This window comes from Amblyomma mixtum, chromosome 10 (assembly GCF_055824585.1).
Source record: "Amblyomma mixtum isolate Tamu chromosome 10, ASM5582458v1, whole genome shotgun sequence".
NCBI lineage: Eukaryota > Metazoa > Arthropoda > Arachnida > Ixodida > Ixodidae > Amblyomma > Amblyomma mixtum.
In genome coordinates this window covers 65365990-65383791 of record NC_143021.1, presented here as the reverse complement: position 1 = coordinate 65383791, position 17802 = coordinate 65365990, and the positions used below count along the sequence as shown (strand labels likewise).

Below are 17802 nucleotides of genomic sequence, written 5' to 3'. Positions count from 1 at the left end.
AAGAATGTGATTGTTTGCTTGTTCTTCCCTTTGCAGAGCTTTTGTCGGTGGTCTCTGGGCGGCTGTCGACGTCTTCTCCTGGTCAGCGGAACTCCCTGTGGTAGGCCAGCCTTCACCTGGGCGCCTCTTTCCGAGGTGACATCGCAAGGCCCCCCCCCCCCCCCCCCCGCCAAGCACGCTTTCACCAGAGGTCCGGTGTTCGTACCAAGGCACTTCAGAGTCCCTCTGCCACAGGAAGTTGCAGAGCCCTGCCCACCCTATCCACCTTCACCACAGTCACAGGACGCGAACCAGTATGCAATGCTGGAGCTCATGAGCTTCATTGACGACGTCACGCTGTTTCCTGCTGAGTTCGAATCCAAAATAGAAGACGTCACAAGCATGTTGAGTGGCATTACCGACGCTGGCGATCTCTCTCAGGTGGTCGACACTATCTTCCAACAGGGACTGAAAGAGGCTAACTTCAGGTATAGCGGGGCACGCCTGTGTAACCATCTTGTAAGCAACCTTCACATTCGAGGCGTGGAGGAGGACTTTACAAACATGCTTCTAGACCGATGTCACAGAGAGTGCGTCAAGCGAAACAACTTGGGGTCCGATGATTTTGACGACGCCTACCTGCGGAGGTTGCTGCAGTTCATTGCTGAACTGTTTTCTCAGATGGCGTTTCTGCGGGGGGACCACTCCTACAAGGTGAAGCACCTGGCCGCCTGCATTCCCAACATGATGCACGCGTTTTTGCAGTCGCTCACCAAGAAGAACATCAAATGCACCATCCAGGTGCTGAAGCTTACTGGCGCCTGCTTGGAGGACTATGAGAAGGTGGGCTCACCCGAAACCGACTGTAGTGCCCTCGACAGTGTGTTTGAGAAGCTCTGCGAGATCTCTCAAAAGAAGGACATTGACCCGACCGCGGCGCTGATGGTCAAGAATGTCTTCCAGCTTCGTAAGAGGAACTGGGGCCGCTCTTCGTCGTCTTCGAACTGCCCATCGGCTGGCCAGGCGGATGACAGCCTTCTCATTACTTGTAGTCCCGACGGCGTGCCGGTCTCCAGTGAAGAGGAGAGGTTTATCCAAGAGCTCGTCCTCACAGAACGGATGGGGAACATCGAAATTTCTGATGGAAGCGGTTACGCCAACAACTCCTGCAATGGCGACATGGACGATGAGATTGCGGCAGCCTACGAAGAATTCCTCAAGGAGTCGGGACAGTGAAGCTCTCTCTTCATCTCGGCAAGGGAGGGGACCAGAGTGGGTTGGCCGAGAGGTGCGAAGATGTGGAAGTGCAAGACAGTGCCCAGCGTTTTCTTAAGTGTATTTTTCCCTCCGTATGTTTGTGTGAATTGTGAGTAGTGTAATGGCCAGTCACGAGATGGCGCCATGTATCCGTTGGTGCGCCGTCGCCGATTCACCTGTTTGCTTTGCTGTGTGTGTGTCAATAAAAAATGGCAGCTTGACAGTGTGTGTCGTTCCGTTGGCTTCGTGCCAAATCCACTCAATCCGCGACTCCCAAAGATCTGGTCATCCTGCGTACTCAACAAAACCAACAGGTTATGGGCCCGGGACGACGCATCGACCACATTTCTGCAAGAAATGAGACGGATTGCCTTGATTGAGTGATGAAAGGGTGCGACCACGTTGAAGAAGAGAACGTCAAGCTACGCCACCTTCACCACGTCATGCGGATGTCTTCGGAAGTTTAAACTGGCGCGAGCATCGTGCGTGAAACTGTCGGAAAGAAGTGACTGAGAAGTGGTGTGTGCCCGTGAAGTGAGCAGTACGCTTTTTGTGGAAGAAAGACTGACCGTCAGGCGACGCCGGCGTTTCTGCAGACTCCGTGTTGGATGTGTATGGAAGACGCTTCGACTCGTCCGGCGTGAGTACAGCAAAATTGTCAGGAAGAAGTGACTGACGAAATCTTTTCAGTGGATGTTAGTGGCGAAATTTTTCGGGAAGAAGTGACGGACAAATCGTTTTCCGCGTACGCTAACTGAGAAACAGCTACGAAAAAGATGTGCCTTGTCCGTCTTGCGTTCGAGGATCAGCGAACATGGCATTAGACGAGTTTAGAGTGCCGAAGTTGTCATCAGACAACTATCACACATGGTCGATAAGGACAAGAGCTGCTCTCGTACAGAAGGGATGCTGGGAAGCGATCGACCCTGGATTCTCGAATAGAGAAATGAACGAGCGAGAAAAGCAGACTGACAACAAGGCCCTGACCTTTCTGTTCTTTATCGTCGGGGACAACTAATTGGATGACATCGGCACTTGCAGAACTGCAAATGAAGCCTGGAATACGCTCCAGGAAATGCACTCAAAGTTTGGACTATTGCATATACTCCAGTTGATGCGCGATTTTTTCAATGCGAAAATGAAGAGAAACGAGTCAGTGCAAGATCACCTAGGAAGATTGATGGTGGTGCACAGAAAGTTATCAAGTGCAGGCTATGCATTTACAGACAGAGAGGTTGCATTAGTGATGCTAATGGGCCTTCCTGACTCATATGAACCGCTCATTCTGAACTTCGAGCAAGATGAGCAAACCCTCTCGACCAAAGTAGTGAACGCAAGGCTGCTGATCGAAGAAAAGAGAAAGCTGCGTCGTGAGGAAGATCGGTTAAGCGACGAATAGAGTCAGACAGGGGCCCTAGTCACTAAAGCTCGGTTAAGGACTGAGAGCAAAGAACCCAATGAGAAGGTGCATCATCAACTCACTGTCAACAAGGACGAGAAGGTTTGTCAGTGTAGAAGTATGCAAAAGAAGAAGGTGCGATGCTTTGCTTGTGGCAAAATTCGTCATACAGCCAAAGATTGTGACCAGTTTCAAGACGAAGGGGATAACCAGAAGATGAGAAACTCATCACAGGCAGACTGCAACACGAATGGCTTTTTGTCCCAAAAATGTGATAACACCGCCTCCTCATGTGTGGCATCTTGATAGCGGAGCTACAGATCACATGACATCGCACAAGGCAAAGGTTACTGACTTCGAGCCATGCGAGTCAGGAGTGATAACGGCAAACAAAGAATCCATGAGTGTCATGGGGAAAGGAAGAGTTCAGATTGAACTATCTGAAGAGTGTGGTGGGTCATTCATCACGCTATAAGATGTCCTTTATGTGCCTGAGTTGAACGGCAACCTATTATCAGTCGGAAGATTTGAAGAGCGAGGTTTGCACGTGACGTTCGCCAGGGGTAAAGCCGAAGTTACAAAGGACATTGTTGAACTGATCCTTACTGCAACTCGAGAAGGACGTCTGTACTCTGTCAAAGAAGAGATTATGTTACGAAGATGGCAAAGACCAAAGATACGGCTTTGTAGCACAGACGACTAGGCCACCTTCACCAAGATGCTGTTGGACGTCTCTGCGGAGCTAGTGAAGACCCTGTGAAGGACAAATGTGACACATGGTGTCTGGGGAAGCTAAGGCGAAGCAGTTTCCCAAAGGGCGAGAGAACACGGGCTAAGGTTCCACTGGAGCTGGTGCATTCAGATGTGGTTGGAATGACCACACCAACGACCAAACAGGGCTCCAATTACTTTGTTACCTTCACTGATGACTACTCCAGATATACTGTTGTGTGCCCCATGAAGGCAAAGAGCGAAGTGCTTGAGAAGTTTGACCAGTACAGAAAATCTGCACAACATGAAGGTGAAGACCTTGCGCAGTGACAATGGAGGAGAGTACACAAGCAAAGAGTTCAACGAGTACCTGGACAAGCATGGCATAAAGCACCAGCTGACCATTCCTGGCACACCTGAGCAGAATGGAGTTGCATAGAGAATGAAGCAAACGTTGCTTGACATGACGAGGTGCCTTCTCATCGAATCAGGTGTCACCAAGAGGCTCTGGGCTGATGCCGTTGTCACTGCAGGTCACATCAGAAACAAGTGCCCATCAAAGGCGATTGGAGGAGAGTCACCAGAAGCTGTGTGGATAGGGGAAAAGTGAAAGTGGACCATCTAAGAGTGTTTGGGTGTAGAGCATGGAGTGTGCGAAACAGACGGTGCAAGGGGAGCAAGTTGGTCCCGAAAGCAGAAGAGTGCATATTGGTCGCCTAACCAGAAAGAGTGAAGGGGTACAAGCTGTGGAACCAGAAGGAAGATCGCTTCTTTGTAACTCGAGACGTTATCTTTGAAGAAGTGTCCTTCCCTTGCAAGCTTACCCAAGTTGCAAGTAGCAAGACTGAAGCACATAGCGACACTGATTGCACAGTCATGTTACAAGTTGAAGACAGCTTGAGCGAGCCACATGATGTTGGTAGTTCACGTCGCAATGATAGTGATAACAACTATGCTGAAGAAGTTGGCTCATCAGCTGATGAAGACAAGGCAACTACACAGGACGAAGGAGCTACGCAGCGACTGTCCAGCGTGGCAGATTGTGGTACAGAGGCACTAAGACGGTCGGAGAGACTAGCAAACAAGCACGTCAAAAGGAATGTCACGGCTGCTGCACAGCCAGGCAAAACATCCAAAGAGATCCAGAAACTCTACATGAAGCCTTATCTGCACCTGACAAGGAGGAATGGAAAGCAGCTATACAGAGTGAACTGGACAGCCTCGAAGCTTCCCATACATGGGAGCTAGTGCCACGACCGAAAGACAGACAAGTCTTTTTCACCAGGGTGGAAATTTGGGTAATTCGGTATTGATCCATAACATAAAAGTAGCGCAAAACCAGGACGACGGACACAAGGGGAGAGAACACACACCAACACCACAGGCGCTAACTTCCGACTGACGAAGAAAACCAAATCCAACCAAATGAACGGAACCGGAGCAAAAGTAGCGCATGCGCTGACCTAAGAGAAAAATGATCGAAAAAAAGGTGCGATAAAAATGCATAAAAAATGTGAGATCACGGATTTTTTGAACCCAAGAAGGCCAGCTCTCGTTTAGACAAGGAAATGGACGGAGTACTAACGCAGTAGTTATCTTGTAAGGCAGCAATCTGTGCAGCTTCCGCAATTTCGCGAGTTAGCTTATCTCTACTTTTAGCAACGACTGAGCATTTCTCCAAAAAAGGCACGCACTTGCAATCCTTGCAGTGCAAAGCTAGATTGCTGCCGGTATAAGTCTTCATGTTATTATTCTGTTCTCGAAGCCTATCATTCAGGCACCTACCGGATTGCCCAATATACTGCTTGCCACAGGAGAGCGGAATGTTGTACACAATGCCCTCAGTACATTTAACAAATCTTTTTCTGTAGCGGATGGTACACTGCTGCTTTTGGGAGCTATGAGCGGAGGGCACGGACCTTTTGCATAACACACTTAGCTTTTCTGGAGCTGAAAACACCACGCGAACGTTGGGCTTTTTCCCTATTTTCTTGAGATTGTGCGCGAGATAATGGACGTAAGGAATGACAGCCACCTTGCATCTCGTTTCTTCTGTAGTGTTAGGTTCTTTCCGGGAGCTTCTTTTTCAGGAGGTTTTCGGCGACTGAACCTACGAAATCTTTAGGGTACTCTGCTTCGAGGAACCTTGCGAGCTGTTCATGAAACCTAGATGTGGATTGATGGTGGCATGACTTTTCAAAGGCGTTTTCCATGCAGAGGTTAATAATGCCTCGTTTCACGAGTTTAGAATGAGCTGATGTGTAAGGTAGAAGCGATCTGTTGGCGTGAGGTGAATAGCACCAGCAAACGTGGTTGTCCATGAATTGAAGCCGAATATCGATAAACCTTATCTCTCAGTCAGTAGGCATTTCGCTACTCAATACTAGCTGGTAAAAACACCCTTGTACAATGATCAAAATGTCTGAAGTAACGGCCTCGAGGTTCGAAGCTGTGCAGTTAACAAGGAAGAGAAAATCATCAACAAATCTCAAGATTCTAACCACACAAGAATTAGCAAGTCGGTCTTGGATGATCCTGTCAAGGTGTGCAAGGTATAGGTTACTAAGTGCGGGGGCCAGGCAGGACCCAATGCATATTCCCTGTTTTTGAATGAACGGAACGTCTTGAAAATTTATGAAGGTGGAGCTCAGATAAAACAACAGCAGTTCCAAAAAACTACCAACAGACAGCCCTGATTCATTTCGAAATGGCACCGCACCGTAATGAAGGATCGATTCTTCAACTATGGTAAATAGGTTATCACGAGGCAAGGAGTTATACAAATCTTTAACGCCAATGGAGAAGCGGAGAAGGCTCTTGTCGGACAACAATTTCACAGCATTACCAACTTGTTCTGAACTTATTAGAAGACGCCAAACAACCACACACACACACAAGACAAGAGAACGGGACAGAGGCGCTCTGTCCCGTTCTCTTTTCTTGTGTGTGTGGTTTTTTGGCGCCTTTACTTTTACAATGAATTACCAACTAGCCCAGCAAGAAGTTATCTTATTCTTACCAGAAACGGGTCATTGACAGGCAAAATATTAAGGTTTTCTTGGAGAAACAGAGCTATTGACTTCTGCCAAGTGTCTTGTTCAGAAATTATTTCCCTAAGGGGAGCATAAACCTTGTGAGTCTTTGCGCTGAAAAACACTTCTAAGAACAGACGCTTGCTATTTTCAATGCTCTTTGCCACTTTTGCAAGATTGAGCTTCTGACATAACTTCATGGCTTGTGCCTTAAGCTTGAGAAGCGAGACCTTCCTACGAGCCTCAAAAACCTCTGTCACAGCACGGTGGGCTTTCTCATTGAATGTATCATGCGAAAATACAGCAAAACCTCCCTCTTTGTCAGAGGGGAGGACACAAAGTGACTGTTCGGCTAGAAAGGACAGGACGCGATTCACATTTACTTTCGAGGGGCGAGGCTTACAGTGAGAAAGGATGGTGTGGAGGTCCTTTCTCACTGTAAGCCTCGCCCCTCGAAAGTCAATGTGAATCGCGTCCTGTCCTTTCTAGCCGAACAGTCACTTTGTGTCCTCCCCTCTGACAAAGAGGGAGGTTTTGCTGTATTTTCGCATGATACATTCAATGAGAAAGCCCACCGTGCTGTGACAGAGGTTTTTGAGGCTCGTAGGAAGGTCTCGCTTCCCAAGCTTAAGGCATAAGCCATGAAGTTATGTGACAAGCTCAATCTTGCAAAAGTGGAAAAGAGCATTGAAAATAGCAAGCGTCTGTTCTTAGAAGTGTTTTTCAGCGCAAAGACTCACAAGGTTGATGCTCCCCTTAAGGTAATAATTTCTGAACAAGACACTTGGGAGAAGTCAATAGCTCTGTTTCTAAAAGGAAAACTTAATATTTTGCCTGCCAATGACCCGTTTCTTGTAAAAAATTCAGAACAAGTTGTTAATGCTGTGAAATTGTAGTCCGACAAGAGCATTCTCGGCTTCTTCATTGACGTTAAAGATTTGTATAACTCCTTGCCTCATGATAACCTACTTGCCATAGTTGAATCTATCCTTCATTACGGTGCGGTGCCATTTCAAAATGAATCAGGGCTGTCTGTTGATAGTTTTTTGGAACTGCTGTTGTTTTATCTGCGCTCCACCTTCATAAATTTTCAAGACGTTCTGTTCATTCAAAAACAGGGAATATGCATTGGTTCCTGCCAGGCCCCCGCACCTTCTACCTATACCTTGCACACATTGACAGGATCCTCCAAGACCGACTTGCTAATTCTTGTGTGGTTAGAATCTTCAGATTTGTTGATGATTTTCTCTTCCTTGTTAACTGCACACCTTCGAACCTCGAGGCCGTTACTTCAGGCATTTTGACCATTGTACAAGGGTGTTTTCACCCGCTACTATTGACTAGCGAAATGCCTACTGACTCAGAGATAAGGTTTCTCGATATTCGGCTTAAATTCATGGACAACCACGTTTGCTGGTGCTATTCACCTCGCGCCAACAAGCCTATTCTACTTTACACATCGGCTCATTCTAAACTCGTGAAACTAGGCATTATTAACCTCTGCATGGAAAACGCCTTTGAAAAGTAATGCCACCATCAATCCACATCTAGCTTTCATGAGCAGCTCGCAAGGTTCCTCGAAGCAGAGTACCCTAAAGATTTCGTAGGTTCAGTCGCCGAAAACCTCCTGAAAAAGAAGCTCCGGAAAGAACCTAACACTACAGAAGAAACGAGAGGCAAGGTGGCTGTCATTCCTTACGTACATTGTCTCGCGCACAATCTCAAGAAAATAGGGAAAAAGGCAAACGTTCGCGTGGTGTTCTCAGCTCCAGAAAAGCTAAGTGTGTTATGCAAAAGGTCCGCGCCCTCCGCTCATAGCTCCCAAAAGCAGCAGTGTACCATCCACCACAGAAAAAGATTTGTTAAATGTACTGAGGGCATTGTGTACAACATTTCGCTCTCCTGTGGCAAGCAGTATATTGGGCAATCCGGTAGGTGCCTGAATGATAGGCTTCGAGAGCACAATAATAACATGAAGACTTATACCGGCAGCAATCTAGCTTTGCACTGCAAAGATTGCAAGTGCGTGCCTTTTTTGGACAAATGCTAAGTCGTTGCTAAAAGTAGAGATAAGCTAACTCGCGAAATTGCGGAAGCTGCACAGATTGCTGCCTTACAAGATAACTGCGTTAGTACTCCGTCCATTTCCTTGTCTAAACGAGAGCTGGCCTTCTTGGGTTCAAAAAATCCGTGATCTCACATCTTTATCGCATTTTTATAACACCTTTTTTTCGATTTTTTTCTCTTAGATCAGCGCATGCGCTGCTTTGGCTCAGGTTCCGTTCACTTCGTTGGGTTGGGTTTGGAGAGAAATTGGAAGATCCACGACATGGACATCACGGCGGCATACTTAAATGGTGTTATGAAGGAGACCGTCTACATGGAACTACCTCAGCCTTTGAATGACTGTAAGAAAGATGAAGTCTGCCTTCCGAAGAAGAGCCTTTACGGGCTACGACAGTCTGGAAGGGAGTGGAACCTTGCTTTGGACAAAATGCTCAAGTCAGAAGGGATGACAAGGTCAAAAGCAGAACCCTGTGGTTCTATCAACAAGAAGAAGAACCTCATCGTAGGAGTCTACTTGCTGATCAGCGCAGGAGATGAGAAAGAGATTGCCGACTTCAAGACCCGCTTGGGTCAAGTATTCGATGAAAAACACTTGGTTGAGGCTAGCTACATTCCTTCCATACGACTAAAGAGAGAAAGAGATGGAAAACTAACGCTGGACCAGACGGCCTACGCTAATGACATACTGGAGACGTTTGGCATGTCAGACGCAAAGGCAGCATCGTCCCCTTTGGATCCTGGAAGCAAGTACCAAAGAGGAGACAACAATAACTCATCAAGTGAGGACCTACCTCGCAAGTACAGACAAGCAATTGGTGCATTGCTTTACCTTGCCGGAGCCGCAAGGCCGGACTTGGTTTTTGCGACTGCTTACATGAGCCAGTTCAATGAACATCCCACAGAACAACATTGGAATGTGATAAAGCATAATCTTCGCTATGTGAAACATACAAAGAATAATGCACCAGTCTACGAGAGAACTGGGAAGTACATACAAGCCTTTTGCAACCCAGAGTGGGCTAGTGACAAGGCTGACAGGAAGCTATTCAGCGGGTATGTGTTCACGCTAGCTGGTGCTGCGATTTCCTGGACTAGCAAGAAGCAGTGAAGCACTGCATTGTCAACAGTTGAAGCAGAATATGTAGCAATGTGTCACGCTGCGAAATAAGTAATGTGGTTCAAAAATCTCATGAAGGAACATAATGCGCACGAATTCATGCACAAACTGCAGATTTTAATGGCTGACAACCAGGGTGCAATTGCGCTTGCGAAAAACCAAGTTACTTCAGATGGAAGCAAACATATTGACCTCAAGTATTATGTCCTGAGAGAAAAGGTCGAAGAGGGAAAGTTACAACTCCAGTACGTCGAGTCGTCGAAGAACTGTGCTGACCTCTTCACTAAGGCCTTAAACGGAAGAACAACTCTCAAGCACTCAGAATGTTTGGGCACTAAATGTGTGGACGCAATGACTGTCCATTAAGGGGGTGGTGGTGGTGGTGTGACATTTTTATTTGAACATCCTTTCTGTTAGGCGTTCAGTACATCCTGGGCCAAGGCGACGAGGGCACTTTGTAGTCTCAGATCCAGGGAGGCGAGCCAGATGGGCCACGGTGGGGGTGGGGGGAAAGGATAGGCGGGGGACTAGAAGGCTGCGTGGCACTGAGTGTTAGTAGTGTAATGGCCAGTCACGAGATGGCGCCATGTATCCATTGGTGCGCCGTTGCCATTTCACCTTTTGGTTTCCATTGTGTGTGTGTGTGCGTGTGCGTGTGCTTGTGTGTGTGTGTGTGTGTGTGTGTGTGTGCGTGCGTGTGTGTGTGTGTGTGTGTGTGCGTGTGTGCGTGCGTGTGCGTGCGTGCGTGCCTGCGCGCGCGTGTGCCTGTGCGTGTGTGTGTGTGTGTGTGTGTGTGCGTGTGTGTGTGTGCCAATGCACACACACAGCTTGACAGTGTGTCGTTCCGTTGGCTTCGTGCCAAATCCACCGAATCGGGCGACGCCCAAAGGTCTGGTCACCCTTCGTACTCAACAAAACCAACATGAATTGGGGTTGGGGGGGGGGGGAAGTGTGGTGCCACTTTGTGCTTTTCCTTTTTTCCAAACAACCTTCCTGCATCTCTTTCGCTTTGTCCACGTGACTCTCTACCCACAGTGACGGGATTTGAAGGCGCAGGCTCCTTTCCCAAGCAATGCAACCCTGGGAAGCTGAGCACCAGGCCGGGGCATAGCTTGTACCCATTTTGAGGAAACCGGTGGGTACCCGGCCGGCGGCGGGAGTCGAACCCACCACCTCTCGAAGCCGAGGCGGGTGCTCTGCCACGAGGCCACGGCTGCGGTTCGTCTCTTCGGATAGGGTCGTCACCAGGTTGAACAACCCGGATGCTGCCCGTACTGCGTTGCAGGCCATCTCACCTTTCTTCAAAATGATTTCTGACGTCCGACAGTTAGGCTGAGGAGGCTTTGTGTGCAGATCGTCTGACCAAGCCTGTAATATGGATTTGCTGAGGTGTTCCTCCTTTGGAAATCACTCGGTGAGCGCTCCTATTTCCCCGCACTTGGCATGCTCTAAGGGTCTAGTGAGGGCTGTCGATTCCCGACTTAGACCTTCGGAGGAGTGCTTGAAAAACTTTCCCTTACAGGGGCAATCCCGGTCCATCGCTGCACTCGGGTAGCTGTCGGAGTGAAGTTACCGACGGTTATTGTCACTTTTGCCGGAAGCCCATGTCCGTCGTAGTTGAAGGTCTGCGAAGAGTGCTCTGAAAAAGATTATACATGTTGTTTGTGCAATGGTGGCCACTCGACTGCTTATTTCAACTGTACTGCGAGAGCAGTGTTGCCACTGCTACTGATTTATCAGTAGATCTACTGATTTTTGAAAACATTTACTGATTCAGTGATAACCTCATCAAATCTGCTAATTTTTGCTTTTTTCCTACTAGAATGGAACAAAAACTACTACTCTTTGGTTCTACAGAGTATGTCTTTCCAACTTTTCTTATTTGTTAGGTGACACAGTGATACTGATGGCCAGGTTGCATCAGCCACTGCCGGTTCAACGGCTCACTCATCTACCCTGTGTGGCGCACGAACACAGCTTAGCACGAAGTCAAGTGTAGGGCCATTTCTTTGACCTACACCAGCTACACCAGTGTAGCAAACGTCCAATACCTCCAGAGGGTATTTTCTGCTGTTAACATGATAAAAACCAAGCAAAGAAACAAACTTGCAACGGACACTGTTATGTGCCGTGCTGCATACCAAGCGCCTCATTGCCTCTTCATCGTGCTTCCAGTTCAGTGTAGAGCCACTGTTCAACAGGATGGAAACATGGCGCAAAAATCTCCAAGATGAAGGCGACGGATAGTTTCCACGTTGATTTTCTGAACTTAATCATTAACTGTATTGTGTGGTATTCGGTGTCAGTGAACCGATTAAGAAATCTCTACAGGTCACTGCATGTGGTCATTATCTTTTCGATGTTCACTTCGTATTTGATTGTCTGAGATAACAACAGTTACTCTGTAAGACAAATACAAAACTTTTCTTTCACTGGAGATACGAATGTAGGGAACTGTTGACTGAGGTACCGTGGTTCCCGTCGGCTGCGCTATGCTGCGCGGCGCCGGCGGCAGGGAGTTCCATGGCGGGGCACATGATGTCGCAACAATCGCTACTTTCTCTACCTCGTTGCTTTTGTTATTATGATAGCGACAGTTGTCTTCTACCACCGTATCGTACCGTACTAAAGAAATAACTCAAACCGCGTAGAGAAAACACGCCCAAACAAGTGACTGCAGCATATATGAAAATCTACTGATTTCTGCTGATTTTTGGCATCAAAATCTGCTACTACTTTTGTGAACGCTGTGGCAACACTGTGCGAGAGCTCAGTAAATGCAATGTGTCTGACATTCTTGTCAAGCGTCTTTGCTCTAGGCGCGAGGCAGTTGCAATTTTTAAGGAAAAGGCATGTGGTTATTCTAGTGTGGCAGCGCGGCCGACTACTGTATTCTAGCCTGTCTTAAAGGTGCACTGAAGAGGAATCTGAACTCGTCTTCTGACCGCGCAAACTCGGTCTACAGGTTCCGGCCATTCTTCGAAACCTCGAATTATTGTCCTGCGCTGCCGATTTAAACAATTTAAATGAGATTTACTGCCCGGCTCCCGCCTTTTTTTGAACTCACCACCGACGGTGGAAGTAGTCAACCAACGTTTCAGCCAGTCCCGTGGCGGCCTGCCGCTCTGCCATCGGCAGAGTGATATGTAGCGATCGGCGAAAGCAGTGCACGCGTATTTCTTCTTTCTGTGGGCCTAATTTGTGGCTGTGTAGCCTCTGACTAGATCTGTTTATACACGAAAGCTAAAAAACAAAATAAAAGCGAAAGCGAAGCCGCCACGCGACTGCCTGAAATGTACTGCACGCGTTAGTTGAGTACTCCTGCCGTATGCGGTGAGTTCAAAAAAAGGCGGGAGTCGGGACGTTCAATCTGATTTAGATTATGGAAATAGGCCACACAGGACAATAATTAGATGCTTCTAAGAATGATCGGTACGTGTAGATCGAGTTTCCGCGGTAAAAAGACGAGTTCTTATTCCTCTTTGGTGCACTTTTAAGCTATAGCAGCAGCAGTAGAAAGGTTACGGCGAATGCCATGGGTCGTTTGGTGAAATCTGTCACTGCGTGCATCTGTCAGGTAAGGGTGTCACAGATGTCTTCTTTAATGGTAAATCCAAAGCCTCTCCTGCGTCATCTGTGGATCCTGATCCAGCTCCGGCTCAGAGTGTGGTCAGGTCGGCTATTTCTTTAGTGGAAACACAAAAGGAGCATCCATCACCAACTTGTGCCTCAGAAGTCACAATAGTTGCACTTTGTAAGTGTGTCCACATGGTGGAGATCGATGCACGGGCGCAAAACGTATCCGGTCTCCTCTTGCTGTTGCTGGATCTTCTATCCCTCAAGTTAAAACAAAAGAAAGAATAAGGTACAAACGTTAAGATCACCAATCTGGAAAAAGCAGTTGCTGCTGCAGCTCTCTGGGCAGAATAGGGTCTCTGAGAGTGCTACAGTGAATTGCTGTCCAAGTCAGTCCTCTTTTTGTGACTGAATCTTCCGTTGTAATCGGATTTTACGCGACGTTATAGCATTTCAAGACACTTTGCCAAAGGGCCTCTATTTCAATGAAGTTGCTAATGCTTAGCGAAGGCATCTCTGAGTGGTCTGATTTTTGCTTTCTTACCAACCTCTGCGTACATGAGAGCAGCCATGTAGTGTACGTAAAGTTTAATGCGAGAATTTGTCGCACAATCGCTGACTTCCTTAGATGATTCTCAGCACCTTCTGCTTCCTTGGAGAAGTAAAGTGTGGCGATCTCTCGCAAACATGAAGTTTATTTCACGCGACTAGGTTGCCGTGTGCCGCACTTAAATGTTTACCTCTATAGGCCTGGTCTCGCGATCTCCGCTTTGCGCCCATATTGTTCTGAGCCACAAATAACAGATTACTTTCTTCGCTCTTGCCGTGGCTTCATTTCGTTAAGGAAGCGACTGCTAGAAGTTCATTTACAGAAACTCAGTTTGTGCCTGTCTTCTGCGATTATTCTATCTCTCTGTGCTTCTGTGCGTGGAAGCAGAAACGGAAATGTTTGCTGCGCCATTCAAAATTTTCTTCTCAATCAAAAAGTCTTCCATCATAATTTATGGCTTCTTCCGGTTTTATTTATTTCGACCTATTGTTTTTTTGATATTTCAATTTCTGATGTTTTTCTTTTGTTGATTACTTGCAACAAATTTAAGATTAAGCTGCTTTACCACCGCCAACGACCTCTGTCACTAATCATGAGTTAATCCTTTTTTTCTGACCTCATCTGATTTCTGCTACATCCAATAAAAAAAAAAACTAGTAGTCAAGGCCTAGTCATAGCCAATCCCTGTTGCGGGTATGCGACACTATACGTGAAGGAGAGCAAAAGCAACGCTTTTTTTGTCGCTGCATTTCGCTCTTACATTTGTGTTTCTGTCGCATTTCTGACGACCTCGTCATCCCATGCGATGGGGGATGGCCCGCCTTCGCTGCTGCGTACCGTGGGTAGCAGAGTGGACCCATCCAGACATTGAGGCACCAGCGTGGATGTACTCTCGAAGCTCCCGGCGTCATCTTGCTTCTCCGACTCGGACGACGGTGGCAACACCAGGGTTGTGAACCGGAGCCTGAAAAGGAAGCCTTCCAGGACCTCAAAAGAGTGTGGGCTCGGTGTCAGAGCGAAGTTGCCTAAACAGCCAAGTGCGAGTACGAAGAGAATTGACGAGGCCAGCGTAAGTGTGCACGCTCTCACTTACATGATCTCGCACACGTCTGTAGAGGATATTAACCAAGAATCTCATTTCCCTCAAAAAGCAGTCTCTTTTGAACGACTTGCTCTGGGCCACGCTAAGGAACTGGTTGCTCATTGCAATCATGTGGGGTCTTGAAGCATGGAAACTATTATACTAGTGGTTGCCACAACTTTAGCTCTTTGTGAATTGTTAAACATGAGAGTGGTAACATCTTTTCGGCGTACGGGCACTGAGGAAACAATTTGACGCAATCAATCAAAGGAAACTAGTAACCAATATGTCCTCTTTCCCATTTTCTTCTTAAATTTTCACTTCTAAGCGTCGTACCTGCGCAGAATGAGCCTTTGCTTGGTGCGGTTTCATGCACGCTTCGTACTTTTCAATGGTGCTAATGGTTTTCCGGAGGACACAGGGGCGCAATAAAAGACACGGACATAGAAGTAGACAGGAACGAGCGCTTACTATCAACAGGCTTTATTCGACGTAGGCCGTTAATATACCTTCGCTTACCCAAGCGCCACTGTGGGAATCACAAGCAGGGGGTACCAGAAAACAGCAAAAGAAATCCAAAGGTAGGCGATTACAGAAATATATCTAAGAAAACCATTCCAGATCGGCGAAGTATCAAAGATGAATCACTGATGCAGTTATCTCCTTTTTTTCTGATGTAATAGGCTTCCGCCAGTTCCCGTTCAATCTGATCGCGGCTTCTCAACAATACTCTACAGTCCGATAAGCGGCGAAAACAAGCGACCTTAGTATTCTTAGTGCATTCTTGGCAATGGTCCGGTAGATGGGAGCCTGTCTTCTTTAAACAATTTTTGTGCTCCAGAAGGCTCTGGTTGAGGCAACGTCCAGTTTGCCCAACGTAAATCTTCCCGCAAGTGAGCGGGAACTCTTACACAACTCCTTTTTTGCAGGTTACGTGGGGCTTACGATGTTTTACGCCACACTCTTGCCGTTTTTCTTTTCTTCTTATCCAAACCAAACCAAACCAAACCATCTTTTTGGATGAAAATCCAGTCATCTCATTCTGCATAGGTGAATTCAAGAAAGGTTTGCAGGAAGTTATAAAACTATCAACAACTGATTAAACAACTGATAAAACTATCAGTTCTTAGTCAACGCTTTGCCTCGTCACTTCTTCCCTCGTGTTCGTGCCAGTGTGCTGCTTTCTGCTAGAATGTCGTGCCAACTCTCCCATCAATCTAGGTTATTGGCAATTCTACCTCTGCATGGCTCTACGCAGCTGCCACGGCGACGCCGCCGCACGCCTTCTGATCTACGCGCTAACTTCGTGAAGGCAGTCAGTGTTATAACTGTGCGTCGCTGCCGCTATTCGATGGCCTAATCATAAATGTTCAGACTTGATCCAGTCGATTAAATCTTAACTCACTGAAAGTATTTACATATTAAGTACAAAGCATCAATAGCCAACAACTGGACATCTCCCGGAGCCCTTGAGCAGTCAGCAGAGCTAGCTGCTCGTCGTTCGACGTCCGGAGTACCACTGATTTTTCCCACACAGTCCAAAGCTCTTTGCAACCGCGGCACCATTTCGGGACATTGGCGCCCGCGCTCATGCAAAGAACTTCCGCTTTGGAGGGCAGGCAAGGCTCTTAGCTGATTTCTTCGGAACATCAGAGCGAGAGCCTTCAAACGCACCCCCCCCACCCCCCCCCCACTCCTCGGCGCTCTGTGTGGGAGACATATTGACAGATGGCAAAAAAAAAACACACTAATGGGCGGTAGGGTGCGTGCATCCTTGACCGTCGCGTCGCAAGGTCGCAACACTCCCCTGCCGAATGGGTCAACGACTCATTCTAAGCTTCCGACAGCTCAATCGGGTACAAAAGCTGTACAGGTCGTATAACCACTTTGCCCTTCGACAGCCGCACCTCGCAAGACCTTATCTTTCCTTCGAGTCGGTAGAACCCAGTTACAATGACTCCGCTTTTCCGCAGTAGGCGAGGAAGACTTTCACTGACCCAAAAAAATATCCCCAGGCTTCAGTGTCGGCCCGCGTTGTTCCCTAGAGGCGTAAGCCGAGCGCAGCTCTTGTAGGTATTGTGTGTGCCATGTTTGCCAGAACAATTCTAGCAACTGCTTTAGTTTCCTCCATTGCGTTCGGAGGGTGGCTGCCGTGTGATTAACTGCTCTTTCTTCGTGCAAGGGCAGAGCTGTGAAGCGCTTTCCAGGGAAAAAATTGCTGACGTGAGAGGAGAGCCTTCCCTGAGGTCGTCGTAGACATATGTCAGAGGTCTGGAATTAATTAATGTTCCCACCTCGGGAAGTACTGTACTCAAGTCTGCATAGTCTAAGCACTGGCACCCGATTATTTTCTTCAAATGTGTCTTTACGCTTTTTTCTAGTCATTCATAAAATCCACCCCACCAAGGCGCACGCTCCACTATTATTTATCACTGTATGCTACAGTTGGTGAAGTGTTCTTAAGTGTCCAGGTGCCGCAGCACATCCGAAACCATACTCCATTCTTTCGATTGTCGTTTGAAGGTAAGTGCATTGTCCGAATAAATAATGCGACACAGCCCTCGTCTAGACACAAAGTGGTGGAATGCCTGGATAAACGTCGCAGTGCTCATGTCATTTACCAGTTCTAAATGCACAGCACGCGTCACAGCACAAGGGAAGAGGACAATGTAGGATTTAAGTGCACGTGAACCCTCTTTCACGGGGAGAAGACCAGTGAAATCCACTCCGACGCTTCGCTTGAAAAGTTCTGTCGGGGGGAGTTGGCCCGTGTCCACTTACCACGCGGGAGGCACTAAGCCGCCGGCACCAACACCGGAGCGCACTACACCTTTCACCAATTGTCGGCCGGGCACTATCCAAAACCTTTCTCGCCGCTGCATGTGCGTGTCCCGCACTCCTGCATGCTACAACTTCCTGTGAGCGTGATGAACTAACAAGACAGCGTATCTATGCTGCTTCAGTAGGACTGTAGGTTGCCGCTCCTCGTAGTCCTTGTGTGCTAAACAGAGGCGACTGCGTATCCGTAACAAC

General features: G+C 47.6%; 1 protein-coding gene across 1 annotated transcript; it reads left to right on the top strand.

Annotated features, from left to right (window-relative positions):
• The first annotated feature begins 300 nt into the window (after positions 1-300).
• Positions 301-1215, top strand: LOC149325981 (polyadenylate-binding protein-interacting protein 1-like). Its single transcript, XM_089564441.1, has one exon. The coding sequence runs from the start codon at positions 301-303 to the stop codon at positions 1213-1215; it is 915 nt and encodes a 304-aa protein (XP_089420567.1).
• The last annotated feature ends 16587 nt before the right edge of the window (positions 1216-17802 follow it).